We start from the raw sequence: 16,199 nt of genomic DNA on the forward strand, positions 1-16,199 counted from the left end.
CCAGCCAAAAGCTCAGCCTCCACCCCGACGCCATTCAAATAAAAAGACATGGGGAGATACGCCAGACCTGCGAGACATATTGGAGGACAAAGCAAAGCATGCAAGATCGATCTACGAATCACGAGGGTGCACCACTCTGCGAGACGATAAACGTCACGTCGGATATAGTAAAAGCAAATCCGGTCGGGCCGAACACAGCGGGCGAGACCCATTCGAGTTGTGTCGCGATATAGCCCAATACAGAGGCGTCGCACACCCCTTATGCTTCACAGACGAAGTAATGGAACATCAATTCCCAGAAGGTTTCAAACCTGTAAATATTGAATCATACGACGGCACAACAGATCCCCCAGTATGGATTGAGGATTTCCTCCTCCACATCCACATGGCCCGCGGTGATGACTTACACGCCATCAAATACCTCCCACTAAAGCTCGAAGGACTAGCGCGGCATTGGCTTAACAGCTTGCCAGCGGACTCCATTAGCTGTTGGGAAGATCTAGAAGCCGCATTCCTCGACAACTTTCAGGGCACTTATGTGCGACCACCAGACGCCGATGACTTGAGCCACATAATTCAGCAGCCAGAAGAGTCGGCCAGGCAATTCTGGACTCGGTTCCTTAGAAAGAAAAATCAGATCGTCGACTATCCGGATGCAGAGGCCTTAGCGGCTTTCAAACACAACATCCGAGATGAGTGGCTAGCCCGGCACCTTGGTCAGGAAAAGCCAAAATCTATGGCAGCTCTCACAACGCTCATGACCCGCTTTTGCGCGGGAGAATACAGTTGGCTGGCTCGCAGTAATAACATATCAAAGAACCATGGTACCCCGGATACCAAGGACGGCAATAGCAGGTCACGTCACAACAAACATAAGCGCTGTATTAACAGCGAAAACACCAAGGATACGGCAGTCAATGCCGGATTCAAAGGCTCTAAACCCGGTCAGCGGAAAAAGCCATCCAAACAAAGTACGTCGGGTCCGTCCAGCTTGGACCGTATACTCGATCGCTCGTGTCAAATACATGGAACACCAGACAAGCCAGCCAATCACACCAACAAGGATTGTTGGGTGTTCAAGCAGGTCGGCAAGTTAATTGCCGAAAACAAGGACAAGCGGCCGCATAGCGATGACGAGGAGGAGCCCCGGCAGCTGCACACCGGAGGGCAGAAGAGGTTTCCCCCGCAAGTGCGGACGGTGAACATGATATACGCGACCCACATCCCCAAGAGGGAGCGGAAGCGTGCGCTCAGGGACGTATATGCGTTGGAGCCAGTCGCCCCAAAGTTCAACCCTTGGTCCTCCTGTCCGATCACCTTCGATTGCAGGGACCACCCCACTAGTATCCGCCATGGTGGATTTGCCGCACTGGTCCTAGACCCAATCATTGATGGATTCCACCCCACTCGAGTCCTTATGGATGGCGGCAGCAGCCTGAACCTGCTTTATCAGGACATAGTGCACAAAATGGGTATAGACCCCTCAAGGATCAAACCCAAAAACGACTTTTAAAGGCGTCATTCCAGGTGTGGAGGCCCACTGCACAGGCTCAATTACACTGGAAGTGGTCTTCGGATCCCGGATAATTTCCGAAGCGAAGAGTTAATCTTTGATATAGTCCCGTTCCACAGTGGTTATCATGCGCTGCTCGGGCAAACCGCATTTGCTAGATTCAATGCAGTACCGCATTATGCATACCTCAAGCTCAAGATGCCAGGACCTCGCGGAATTATTACAGTCAATGGAAACACAGAGTGCTCTCTCCGAACAGAGGAGCACACCGCGGCCCTCGCAGCAGAAGCGCAAAGCAGCCTCTCAAGGCAATCAATCAGTTCGGTGCTTCAAAGCCCGGACACCTTCAAGCGCGCTCGGGGCAATCGGCAAATAGACCACCTGGCGCGATCTGAGCTCGCGTAGCAATACAGCGTCCACCCCAATCCTAGCCCAACGGCGAAACTCGTGCCGCGCGTACATAATTACGCATTAAAAATACCATGGGCACAGGTGGGGAGGGGGGCACAACTGCGGCACGCCCCAAGACGCAGCTTAAACCGCACTAGGGGCTTCCCGTTTGGTTATTTTTCTTTTTTTTTGAGGACCTTAATCTCTAGAAACACTGTCCGGCAGCACTATTGCTGAACACATGATGCAGCAACCAAGGAGGCAGACAGCTACGTCATACCACAGAATTCCCGGGTTGATTACAGTAACGAGCGAAATATTCGATTTAATATCATTCCTCAGGTTGCCCTTGGAAGGGACATAGTCCTACTCTTTGCTTATCGCACTATCTGTATCACTCTGCTTTAACGCAATTTTTTAATAAACAATGCATGACATTATGACTATTATTGCATTCTTGTTATATATATATACATGTGTGTGTGTGTGTGTGTGTTCATTAATGACGCCTTGCAACCGTACACCTTGGTATGGCTAATACACCAGGGGCTTACGTACCTCACAATACGGTGTGAAAAGTCTGAACACTTTCACAAGTGCGGCACCCCGAACTTATAGCATTATATGCATCGGCTCCAAATCATGTCTTTGGTCAAATGTTGGGTTTGCCCGGCTCCTGTGTTTTGGTACCTTACGTTCCGCTCTATCGGCTAAGGTAGCGCTAGGAGAACTACTGCGATTGTGCCCCAGTTCTGCTGGGTTCAGCACCTCGGTAGAGAAAGCTAAAACTGACTGTCATGATAAGGCGAGAGACTGGTCGCTGTTCGGCGAGGTTTTCGAGTCCCTAAAGACTTATGCCGCTTAGAGCGAGGGGCCGGCCCTGTCCGGCTTAAAGGCGTGTATCGCGCCCCAAATTCGGCCTTCCGAATACCAGGGGCTTCGCCGAAATTTAAAATTATAGAATTTTATGGCTAAGTGAGAGTGATAAAGCATTATTAGTCCGGTTGCCTTGTTCGTTGTGCTGAGCACCTCCCTCGAAGGACCCAAACATGGGAACAAGAGTGCTCAGGTTTATCTCGAACACCCCAGCACTCATGGCATGGGGACAGAAGCCGAGGACTAGCCATCTCTCAGATTGGATAAGCAGCCAAACAGAAGGTAATATTTTAAATTCAAACAAGCGTTGCATAGCGCATATGAAACAAGTTTTCATAAATACAGGATAAAACAAGCAAGTCTCATTCAAATATTACATCTTTTGAACACTCATCCGCGATGAGACGGGCACTCGGCAGAACACCCTCGTAGTACATCTCGGGGTGGCGGTGCTCCTTGCCCTCTAGCGGCCCCTCCTTGATCAGCTTCACAGCGTCTAGCTTGACCCACTGCAATTTCACACGGGCGAAAGCCCGGCGTGCACCTTCAATGCAGACAGATCGCTTGACGACCTCCAGCCGCGGGCAGGCATCCATAAGCCGCCTCACCAGGCCGAAGAAGCTGTTCGGAAGGGCGTCGCCAGGCCACAGACGGACTATAAAGCTCTTCATGGCCCGATCAGCCGCCCTATGTAGCTCGACCATCTGCTTCAGCTGGTCGCTCATTGGCACCGGGTGTTCCGCCTTAGCATACTGAGACCAGAACAGCTTCTCCGTTGAGCTTCCATCCTCGGCCTGGTAAAATTGTGCGGCATCGGACATGCTGCGGGGCAAATCTGCGAATGCTCCTCGAGAGCTCCGGATTCGGGTAAGTAATCGGTAATTTACTTTTACATGCTTGCTTTGCATATAGAAAGCCTTACCCGCCGCTATCTTCTTCATCCCATCGATCTCCTGGAGGGCCTTTTGGGCTTCGGCCTTGGCACTTTTTGCGCTCTTGAGGGTCGCGGCAAGCTCAGACTCCCGCGTCTTTGAGTCAAGCTCCAACGCCACGTGCTTCGCCACGAGAGCCTGGAGCTCTTGATGCACCTCGCCCACCCGAGCCTCGTGCTTCTCTCGCTCGGTGCGCTCCTTGGCCGCTATATCCTCGGCCTTGGTTAGCGCTTGCTTTAGGGTCGCCACCTCGGTCGTGGCCCTTGGCAAATATACGTTGATCCTGTCATTTTGCAATCGCGTCTTTTTTTATTTATACATATCTATAGACAGGGTATTACTTACCCTTGTTCTCCTTGAGCTGCCTCTTGGCAAGGCCAAGCTCTTTCCTGGACCCCTCGAGGTCCTGCTTCAGTACGACGACCTCCACAATCAGTGCGGCGGACGCCAACAGCGAAGCCTGCATATGCATATCGACATACTTATATTAGACTCATGTGATATTATTTGATCCTCTGTTCGGCTTTTCTTTGTGAACGCCGAACAAAGCATCAGGGGCTACTATCTATGCAGTAATATTTCTACTACATTTTAAAACACTTACCTCAAAGCCTGTTAGAAGGCTGGCACAGGCTTCAGTCAATCCGCTCTTGGCGGACTGAACCTTCTGGATCACCGCACTCATGATAGTGAGGTGCTCCTCGTCGATGGAAGCGCTGTGAAGCGCTTTCAGCAGATTGTCCAGCGCCTCTAGATGGACAGAGGTCATCGGCACAGGCGTCTTGCCCTTCTTAGAAGGAGGCCGCCTGCCCGAGCCCGGAACCGCTGGAGGGTCCGGCACGTTGTTCGGCTGAGGGCCGAACTCGGAGCTCTCAGGGGCCCCGTCCCCTCGGCTCCCGGAGTCTGGAAGGTCGCCTTGAGGCGCCTCCAGGACTGTCTCCCCTCGACCCGGTGCCTCTTGAGACAGCACCTCGGCGTCGTCAGCAAGATGAGGGGAGGTGGCGGTCGGGACTGGATCGCTATCCATGTCCAACGAGCCCAGGGAGTCGTCCGATGATACATCGATACTGGCTCGTGGCGGCCTGTATAATTACGTTCGGCGTTAGGAAAAACAGTGTGACAAAGGAATTCTATGAGTTACTCTGGTATCCGAATACTTACGATCTCCCCGGGGGCTTGGCCCGGGGCAACCACTCGTCTTCGCCCTCGGCGGCGGCGGTGGAACTGTCCGGAAGGAGAGTCCTTCCCTTCTTGGACCCTTCGGCCTCCCCAGTTGGGGCGGCCTTCCTTTTCTTGTCTCCCCTGCCTGGAGGGGGAGCATCTTCTTCTTCCTCCTCGTCTTCGGGGGAAGAGTGTGTGTCGCAGAGTTATCGGACGATGAGTCCAATAACACCTGGTGCCGGGAACTCTTTCAGGTTCCCTTGGCCTTCTTGGTCTTCTCCGGCACCTTGTAAGGAGCCGGAGCCAGCATCTCCGTCAGGAGAGCGCCCGCAGTGTCTTCGGGAAAAGGGGCCGGACAGTTAATCTGCCCCGACATCTCCACCCAGTCCTATCAAAGGCATGGAGATTAGACCCTGCGCATAATTAAGCTAGGGAAAACAAATGTCCTACGGGACATATTGAACTCACCGAACGCGCTAGGCGCTTTGCGCTTAGTCCGTGGTCCTCGGCGAGAGAAGGGGGGACCTCGGCGCCCTTGAACAGCACCTTCCAGACGTCCTTGTGCGTCATATCAAATAGCTCCTCAGAGTCTGGTGCTGGGCTGGGTCGAACTCCCACAAGGTAAAATCCCGTTGTTGACACGGGAGGATCCGGCGGATGAGCATAACTTGGACTATGTTGACAAGCTTGAGCTTCTTGCTCGCCATGCTCCGGATACATTTCTGGAGTCCATCCAGCTCCACCGATGAACCCCACGACAAACCCTTCTCTTTCCAGGAAGTGAGCCGTGTTGGGAATCCGGATCAAAACTCGGGGGCTGCCGCCCATTTGGCGTCGCGCGGCTCGGTGATGTAGAACCACGCCGATTGCCATCCCTTTATTGTCTCCACGAAGGAGCCTTCGAGCCATATGACGTTGGGCATCTTGCCCACCATGGCTCCGCCGCATTCTTCTTGTTGGCCTCGTACTACCTTCGGCTTGATATTGAAGGTCTTTAACCACAGGCCGAAGTGGGGCCGGATGCGGAGGAAAGCCTCACACACGACGATGAACGCCGAAATGTTGAGGATGAAGTTCGGGGCCAGATCATGAAAGTCTAGCCCATAGTAGAACATGAGACCACGGACAAATGGATGGAGGGGAACCCCTAGTCCGCGGAGGAAGTGGTGAAGGAAAACTACCCTCTCGTGAGGTTCCGGGGTAGGGACGATCTGCCCCGCAGCGGGCAGCCGATGCGCGATGTTCGCGGCTAAGTATCCGGCTCCGCGCAGCTTCTTGATGTCTCCCTCCATGACAGAGGAGACCATCCACCTGCCTTGCGCTCCAGACATGGTTGGAGAAGGTTGAGGTGGTAAGAGCAGACTTGGGCGCTAGAGTTCGACTGTGCAAAAACGGATGAGCGAAGGAGGAAGAAGGCGTGGATAGAAAGGTGAATCCTTATCCCTTTATATGGGCGGACGAAGCTAAGCGTCCCCACTTGCCTGGTAAAACTCGCTTATCCCCCAAGCGCCGTAATTGATGGTGTGGTTGGGTTACCCACGCCCGTATTGATGAGAATCCCGTAATAAGGGGACACGATCTCTGCTTTGACAAGACGTGTCGAAAAACTGCCTCGCGTTATGTGCGGGGCTGGTTAAAGGGAATGGTTCGAATAATCACCGGGCCATGACATAACGTCATACTGTCAAGACAAGTCAGCAAATTAGAATTGCGAAAATATTATTCTCTCTATGGTGGTATGTGGAACTTATTTTGCAGGGCCGGACACTATCCTCGTTTTCAAATTCTTCTATGATGTATTCGGAGAAGGAACCCGCCTTGCAATGTCGAAGACAATACTGCGCGCCGGACTCATCGTCATTGAAGCCTGGTTCAAGGGCTACTGAGGGAGTCCTGGATTAGGGGGTCTCCGGACAGCCGGACTATCTCCATTGGCCGGACTGTTAGACTATGAAGATACAAGATTGAAGACTTCGTCTCGTGTCCGGATGGGACTCTACTTGGCGTGGAAGGCAAGCTAGGCAATACGGATATGGATATCTCCTCCTTTGTAACCGACCTTGTGTAACCCTAACCCTCTCCGGTGTCTATATAAACCGAAGGGTTTTAGTCCATAGGACAACAACCACAACATACAATCATACCATAGGCTAGCTTCTAGGGTTTAGCCTCTCCGATCTCGTGGTAGATCTACTCTTGTACTACCCATATCATCAATATCAATCAAGCAGGACGTAGGGTTTTACCTCCATCAAGAGGGCCCGAACCTGGGTAAAACATTGTGTCCCCTGCCTCCTGTTACCATCCGGCCTAGACGCACAGTTCGGGACCCCCTACCTGAGATCCGCTAGTTTTGACACCGACAGTGGTTCTCTTGGATGTTTGGGGGGTACGTGGATATATATAGGAGGAAGAAGTACGTCGGTGGAGCAACGAGGGGCCCACGAGGATGGAGGGCACGCCCAGGGGGTAGGCGCACCCCCCTTCCTCATGCCCTCCTCGATCGTTTATTGACGCCCACTCCAAGTCTCTTGGATAACGTTTGTTGAGAAAATCATGTTCCCGAAGGTTTCATCCCGTTTGGACTTCGTTTGATATTCCTTTTCGGCGAAACTCTAAAATAGGCAAAAAAACAGCAATTTGGGCTGGGCCTCCGGTTAGTAGGTTAGTCCCAAAAATGATATAAAAGTGTAAAATAAAGCCCATTAACATCCAAAATAGATAATATAATAGCATGGAGCAATCAAAAAATATAGATACGTTGGAGACGTATCATTAGGCTAGGTGTAGGATCGATTTCCTACTGAACGAACCGTCGATATCGACTAGGTTATGGACGCACGGATGAGGCTGATAATTCATGTAGCAGCACTGGTTAGTGTGATTCATGCATGGGTCATGTTCATGCACCATAGAGTTGTTCGTCATGCTGGGAGACCTTTGATCCGCTATGGTCCATTGTATGTCCGGGAACAGGAGAGGATCCAAAATCTGAACTACATCTACAACTGCGATGACGTTGAGTCTCTGTGGATGCTTCGAATGAAAAGAACACCATTTTCCAGGCTTGTCGAGACCTTCAGGAGCAGGGAGCTGCTACAAGATAACATCAACCCCAGCGTGGAAGAGCAAGTGGTCGTGTTCCTCCATGTCGTTGGCCATAACCAGAGGTTCAGGGTCATTCACAACACGTTCAGGAGATCAATGGAGACCATTGATGTCGCTTGAAGTTACGTTGGTATTTCCCCAAAGAGGAAGGGATGATGCAGCACAGCGGCGATAGGTATTTCCCTCAAATATGAAACCAAGGTTATCGAACCAGTAGGAGAACCAAGCAACACAACGTAAACAGCCCCTGCACACAGATAACAAATCCTCGCAACCCGACGTGTTAAAGGGGTTGTCAATCCCTTTCGGGTAACGGTGCCAGAAATTGTTGCGTGGCAGGAGAAGTTGTAATAGATTGAATAAATAGATCGTAAATAAAATATAGTGCAGCAAAGTATTTTTGGGTTTTTAGATTAATAGATCTGAAAATAGAAGCAAATAAAAGTAGATCGTAAAGGCAAATAATATGAGAAAGAGACCGGGGGGCGTAGGTTTCACTAGTGGCTTCTCTCGAGAAAAATAGAAAACAGTGGATGAACAAATTACTGTTCGGCAATTGATAGAACTTCAAATACTCATGATGATATCCAGGCAATGATCATTACATAGGCATCACGTCCAAGATTAATAGACCGACTCCTGCCTGCATCTACTACTATTACTCCACACATCGACCGCTATCCAGCATCCATCTAGTGTATTAAGTTCATGGAGAAACGGAATAATGCAATAAGAATGATGACATGATGTAGACAAGATCTATCTATGTAGAGATAGACCTCATCGTTTTATCCTTAGTAGCAATGATACATACGTGTCGGTTCCCCTTCTGTCACTGGGATCAAGCACTGTAAGATCGAACCCACTACAAAGCACCTCTTCTCATTGCAAGATAAATAGATCAAGTTGGCCAAAAAAACTCAAATATCGAAGAAGAAATACGAGGCTATAAGAGATCATGCATAAAAGAGATCAAAAGAACTCAAATATTTTCATGGATATAAAAAGATAGATTTGATCATAAACTCAAAGTTCATCGATCCCAACAAACACACTGCAAAAGAGTTACATCATATGGACCTTCAAGAGACCATTGTATTGAGAATCAAGAGAGAGAGAGGAATCCATCTAGCTACTAACTACGGACCCGGAGGTCTACAAAGAACTACTCACGCATCATCGGAGAGGCACCAATGGAGGTGGTGAACCCCATCCGAGATGGTGTCTAGATTGGATCTGGTGGTTCTGGACTCTGCGGCGGCTGGATCAATATTTCGTCGACTCCCCTAGGGTTTCTAGAATATTGGGGTATTTATAGAGCAAAGAGGCAGTCCGGGGGCCACTTGAGGTGGGCACAACCCACCAAGCGCAGCCAGGGCCCGTTGTGTTCCTTCTGGACCATAAAAAAATTTCATAAAGTTTCGTGGCATTTGAACTCCGTTTGATATTGATTTTCTACGATGTAAAAAACATGAAAAAAATAGCAACTGGCACTTGGCACTATGTCAATAGGTTAGTACCAAAAAATGATATAAAATAATTATAAAACATCCAAGATTGATAATATAACAGCATGAAACAATTAAAAATTATAGATACGTTGGAGACGCATCAACCATCTCTAGGTATTTCAAGTAGGTGCTTTTTGCTATTGGGGAGCTTAGAGGAGAGATGATCAGGAGACCATCTGGCTAGACTCCACCCAAGATACACGGAAGCCCAAGATGGTATCCATGCTTCAAGGTGAGCATTGACAATATACACTTTTCATGGCTTGTTATGCTTGTATTGTTCAAGTGAAGCACTACACAGGCTTGTGATGCCATTTTCAGGATTGCATTGGGGCAATAGATGGTACTCATGTCACTGCCAGAGTTCCTAGGTCACAGTCTGCAGCATACAGGGGGAGGAAGCACTACACAAGCCAGAATGTGCTTGTTGTTGTTGACTTTGATCTAAAGTTCACATATGTGCTGGCTGGCTGGAAAGGGTCAGCGCATGATGCTAACATTCTCAGTGACAGTATGAGTCGACCTGATGGGATCAGCATCCCCGACGGCAAGTTCTACCTTGGACATGCCGGCTATGCATGTCGGTCGGGTATTCTTCCATCCTTCGGGAAAACCAGGTACCATCTCAACGAGTTCTTTGGTAGGAACTATCTTAGGACTGCACAGGAGCTGTTTAATCTCAGACACTCCAGTCTTCGAGTAACTGTTGAGAGGGCATTTGGAACTCTGAAGAATAGGTTTAAGATCCTGGATCAGAAGCCATTCCGCCCATACTCCACTCAGGTTAAGCTTGTTCTTGCTTGTTGCATTTTGCACAACTGGATCCTCCAGTGGGGCTTTGATGAACACGTGCTTGAGGAGGAAGTGGTCGAGCCTGACGATGTTGTTAGCTCCGGCCATGGTGTGGAGACATTTGACAATGACGCTTGAAAAAACAAAAGATTGGAGTGGGCAGAGGCAATGCGGCTTAACAGAGGTCGGTGCAAGATTTAAAGAAGATGGAAGAAGAAGAAGAAGCAGCAGCAGCAGAAGCGGAAGCAGAGGAAGATCTGGTAGCAGCAACACCGATGAACTATCATCTATTTAGCCAATGGCTCTTAATAATGTAAACTGTTATTTGATACTCCCTCCGTTCCGAAATGCAGTGCGCATAGTTTTTTGGGGAAAATTCCAAATTGTAGTGCGTGTTTGCTACTTTGCCCCGCTCTTGACGAAAATATCCCTTGTCTTCTTCCTCGCATATCTCCTGCTCCCGTACGCATCGCCTCCGCCTCGCCGTGTCCATGGCCTCGCAACACGGAGGAGGAGCTCCAGCGCGTGCACGCACGTGAAGGTCGCTGGCACAGAGCAGATTCACTAGCCGATGGAGCTTCAGCGCGAGCACGCGCACGCGAGTGTCGGCGGCGTAGAGCATATTCACCACCAGTCGGGCGCGGTCACCGCCACCAGCCCGTTCAACACGTGCAGCTGCGCGCCACGTCTGGCGGCAGCGTGAACCGACCGACGACGGCGAGAATCAAGCTGGACGACTCGGTCAATAAGATGACAGAGGGGTCGGCGGCGGCGGACGCCGGTAGCAGGATCTGGCTGCGGGCGCCTAGCGTGGTCATCAAGTGGAACTTCCTGGCGCCGTTGTGCTTGTGGGGGAGGTGGGGTGTCTCCGCCGGGCAAGCGTGCGCGGGTAGAAGGAGAACCTGGCCCGTGGGTCCGCTTCTACTTCGGCATGACCATGTCTGGAGTTACTCGTCCCCGCCCAGCCTCTCTCTCCATGGCGGGCTTCTCTACGTCCACTGCAGCAGGCATCAGCGAGTTCGCCACCAGTAGCTGGAGCGACGCACCCGTGTACGGCTTCTTGGCGGCCGCCGCGGCCGCGTACGGCTGACCACGGTGACGCTGGCTGAAGGATGAAGGGGAGGGGGGAGGAGGAGAAAGAAGATGGGGAGGAATAAGAAAAAAGAGGAGCCGCCTGACAAACGTCGACGCCGGAGGAGGCGCCGCCTGACGACGACGGCACCGGAGACTAGCGTCGGCAACGCATGGCTGGAGTACTAATCGGTACTAGTAGTACTAGTACTACTTGGACCGGGCGTGAGAGAGATGGAGTGGGGCTTTCTTGTCCAAAATTTAATGCCAGCACACTCATTGGTATGTGTGTTAGAAACTATGCGCATTAGATTTTGGAACGGAGGGAGTAGTAGTTAGGATGAACTGTCATTTGTTTAACTAGCTGACACTACATGTTTAGATTATGTGGGATAAGCTCACCACTACATGTTCATTGGCCCGATCCTCGCACGCAGATGTTTAACGCCGCTGCACGTACTAAGCGAAAAGGACCACGGTGCAATTTCCCTGGAGACAAAATGTTTTCGCCACGGTCCTTTCGACTCCGGGAGATTGGGAGATGGCCCCTTTACTTTCACTCACCACTTGCACAGTCTGCGCGGCTGCCTGCTGCGCCGGTGGCAGGGGAGGGGCTTTAAATTGGATCCGCTTAGGTCACTGCATATGTGGCGGACGTGCGAAACAGATTTGGCGTCGAGGCTTTACTGCCCTCCTCTCTGGGATCGTCGGGTGCCCGCCTGCAGTTACATCTCCTTCCTCTCTCTCACCCACCACGGCGCGATCTCGGGTCTCAAGTCTGAACCACATTCACTGCTTCCGGTCGCCAGAAAATATGGCATCAGGGCGGCACTACCACGCCGGGCAATTGCAGCTCTGGCCGTTCAAAGATCGGGCAGCATAGCACCCAATCCAATCCAATCCAATGCAGTCCAGTCCAGCTGGAGCTGCTGCTGCTGTGCCACTGTACCGTCAGAGTTTGTCCTCTGAATCATTAACCAAGGTCGCAGGTGTAATGTGATGGCCTACTGTACACCAGTACTCCATCCACGGCCACTGAATTGGTTGCTCAACGGAGGCCGTACCGAGTGCACAATGCTGGTGCCCGTGCCTACCGCTACCATTACCAGAAGACAGCGATTCAGCCTCCACCAAAAACTGGCGCCTTTTTCCTCCAAAACAGGCTGCCAGCGTCGCGTCTCCTGATCTCCAAACCCAACGAAACCCGATTTTCTCCAGACGAATGGGAGAAAACTGAAACGGAGGTAGTACCGTTTCAGTCGTTGCAGAGCGGGTCTCGCAGGGGCTTTATGACGGGGCAGCGACCCTGCTGCAGGAGTGCCTTAATTGTGCAAGCACAAGGGACCAACAGAGGAGTAATTTGCACATGTGGCCATGGACAGGTGTCGCTGTGTGTGTGTGGAGAGCTCGACTCGGTAACAACAAGTCGCGGGTGCAAGGGAGGGAGACGATTGGTCAGTCCAATTATTGTACGTGTGCCTGGCCGTAGTCGTCGAGGGAAAAAAATTACCAGGAACGGTGCACTGCCTCTGATCCTGAACGATGTGAAAAAGGGGGAATGCAGGGGTTTCGACGTCCCATTCAGAATTTGGAGTTGGATGTGACTGTTGCCGCCGGACGACGTGTGCTTGGCTCACCTCGATCAGGCGTTGGTACGTCTGTTGAACTAACCGCCCCTGTGAGTCTCTGGGTTTGATCGTCAGATACAGGATAGGGCAGCAGCAGCAACATGACAGCATGAGTTGTAAATTGTATACGTCCGGTTTATATCCTTAGGTTGGTTAACCAGCGCGATTATTCAGATGCAAGCATGACCGTGCGCCGGTATACCCTTTTTTCGGTCACTTTCCCGTCCTATTTAATTAGTATATCATGCCGAAGCAAGTGATTGGAGCTCAACTGTCTGCAGCTCAAAGGGATAGTATCAGGCAAGCAGGCCATGTAAGTACTGCTCCGCCGTGCGACTAATAATGATCACAGGCACAGTTTGTACTACGACAAATAATGTGCATCTAACAACAACTAAATTTCAGGAGCATTGGCGTTAACCGTCACCCTGCTGAGCAGAAGGCCGATGGGAACGGCGCGGATGCCGGAGAAAGCGATCCCGGTGCACGACGAGGAAGACTGTAGTCGCACCCAGGCAGCGCAAGGTCCCGTGCCCGTGTGTGAGCGCGAAGAAGCAGGCGCCCCGAGTGGCCAGCCAAGGCGAGCTCACGCTCCGGTTGGTGGCGGTAGCCAGTCTCCTCATTTAAACTGCCCATCTGCCCCGGCCCTCCCCTCCGCCCCGCCACTCTATTAAACCCCGCCACGCCACCACCTCCTCCGCAACCGCAACCGCAGCCCCGGCATCTCACCTCACCTCGTCGCACTCCAACCCCAACCCCAACCCCACACCCAGCCAGCACCCGGAGACGTGTCCGTGCGCGCAGCACCAACCCAGCGGTGCGCCGCAGAAGCAGGCAGGCAGGCCGGTCTGCCAGTGGCGCGCGGCGTGCGGGACGGAGCCAGAGCGCGAGCCGTGACGTGCGGGCGCGGGCCGGGCTAGAGACTCGCCCCTAAGTAGCACCGATCGACGGACCGGTCATGCCGAGCGCGCTGGGGAGCGGCTTCGCCGGGTCGGTGAGGCTCAAGTACGTGAAGCTGGGGTACCAGTACCTGGTGAACCACTTCCTGGCGCTGCTGCTGGTGCCAGTCATGGCGGCCACGGCGATCGAGCTGGCGCGCCTCGGCCCCGGCGAGCTGCTCGCGCTCTGGCGCGCCCTCCACCTCGACCTCGTGCACATCCTCTGCTCCGCCTTCCTCGTCGTCTTCGTCGCCACCGTCTACTTCATGTCGCGCCCCAGGCCCGTCTTCCTCGTCGACTACTGCTGCTACAAGCCCTCGCCCAGCTTCCGGGTGCCCTTCACCACCTTCATGGAGCACATCAAGCTCATCTCCAACAACGACAGGAGCCTCCGCTTCCAGACCCGCATCCTCGAGCGCTCGGGGCTCGGGGAGGAGACCTGCCTCCCGCCGGCCAACCACTACATCCCGCCCAACCCCAGCATGGAGGCCTCCCGCGCCGAGGCGCAGCTCGTCATCTTCAACGCCATCGACGACCTCGTCCGCCGCACGGGGCTCAAGCCCAAGGACATCGACATCCTCGTCGTCAACTGCAGCCTCTTCTCCCCGACGCCCTCCCTCTCCGCCATGATCATCAACAAGTACAAGCTCCGCAGCAACATCCGCAGCTTCAACCTCTCCGGCATGGGCTGCAGCGCCGGCCTCATCTCCATCGACCTCGCGCGCGACATGCTCCAGGTAAGTACTAATAAACCCATTGATTCGATCACCAGCTAGCTTGCGATATGGGTATGGATCTGATCATGTGATCTCACAGGTGCATCCCAACTCGAACGCGCTGGTGATCTCGACGGAGATCATCACGCCCAACTTCTACCACGGGAGCCGGCGGGACATGCTGCTGCCCAACTGCCTGTTCCGGATGGGCGCGGCGGCGATCCTGCTGTCGAACCGGCGGCGGGAGGCGCGGCGCGCCAAGTACAGGCTGGTGCACGTGGTGCGCACGCACAAGGGCGCGGACGACCGCGCGTACCGGTGCGTGTACGAGGAGGAGGACGACGAGGGGCACTCGGGCATCTCGCTGTCCAAGGAGCTCATGGCCATCGCCGGCGAGGCGCTCAAGTCCAACATCACCACCATGGGCCCGCTGGTGCTGCCCATGTCGGAGCAGCTGCTCTTCTTCTTCCGCCTGGTGGGGCGCAAGGTGGTCAACAGCAAGTGGAAGCCCTACATCCCGGACTTCAAGCTGGCGTTCGAGCACTTCTGCATCCACGCCGGCGGCCGCGCCGTCATCGACGAGCTGCAGAAGAACCTGGAGCTGTCGCCGCGGCACGTGGAGGCGTCGCGGATGACGCTGCACCGGTTCGGCAACACCTCCAGCAGCTCGCTCTGGTACGAGCTCGCCTACATCGAGGCCAAGGGCCGCATGCGCAAGGGCGACCGCGTGTGGCAGATCGGCTTCGGCAGCGGCTTCAAGTGCAACAGCGCCGTCTGGAAGTGCCTCCGCACCGTCAAGACGCCCACCGACGGGCCCTGGGAGGACTGCATCCAGCGCTACCCCGTCCACATCCCGGACGTCGTCAAGCTGTGAGGAGCTCAGCTCGCCGCCGGCGGCCGTGCCATTACCCTGCACGTACGTGTCCCCCGAAACCTGGAGCTCTGTGGGGGTCCCGACCAAATTAAACCAATCTCTTTCTCTCCTTTGCTCTCTTTCTTCCTTTTCCTTTTTCTATTTTTCGTCGCCATAAATGGAATTACATGGATACTCGTGGGATGCGTCACACAAGGAGGGGATCATTCATCATTCACAGGGAGATTAGTCGGCTACCCGTATATTTATGTTGAATTGGAGGACGCTAACGTGGGCGTGCGTGGTTGTTAAATTGTTCGTGTCACGGATTTCCACTGCGGTGAAAGGGATACTTACATTGGCACTGGGGGCTTTGTCAATCAAATTCCCTTCGGTTGTGTAAACCTTCTTCATGCATACATGCATGCACTTCTTTCTCGGTATTGCTTGTAGGTTAGTAGATGATGATGTAACTGCCAGTGTGTATTGTTTGGTGTCGTGTCATTAGAGGTTTTCAGTTCTTACGCATATTGTTGAATGCTACTCCCTCTGTAAACTAATATAGGATCGTTTAGATCAGTAATCTAAACAATCCTATATTAGTTCACAGAGGGAGTAGTATACTTCTCTGCAAGTATTCTGTAAGTGCAACCACCAGTTACTCATGAATTTCATGGTCGTATAATTTGAAGAAAACTCATGGTCCACAC

At 52.7% G+C, this 16,199-nt stretch overlaps 1 protein-coding gene across 1 annotated transcript; it reads left to right on the top strand.

Moving 5' to 3' along the window:
• The first annotated feature begins 13,686 nt into the window (after nt 1–13,686).
• LOC123085149 (3-ketoacyl-CoA synthase 6) lies at nt 13,687–16,185 on the top strand. Its single transcript, XM_044506747.1, has 2 exons — nt 13,687–14,657; nt 14,737–16,185. Exons 1-2 carry the CDS (start codon nt 13,941–13,943, stop codon nt 15,508–15,510), a joined length of 1,491 nt encoding a protein of 496 aa, XP_044362682.1. The 5' UTR covers nt 13,687–13,940; the 3' UTR covers nt 15,511–16,185.
• The last annotated feature ends 14 nt before the right edge of the window (nt 16,186–16,199 follow it).

This window comes from Triticum aestivum, chromosome 4A, assembly GCF_018294505.1.
Source record: "Triticum aestivum cultivar Chinese Spring chromosome 4A, IWGSC CS RefSeq v2.1, whole genome shotgun sequence".
Taxonomy (NCBI): Eukaryota; Viridiplantae; Streptophyta; class Magnoliopsida; order Poales; family Poaceae; genus Triticum; species Triticum aestivum.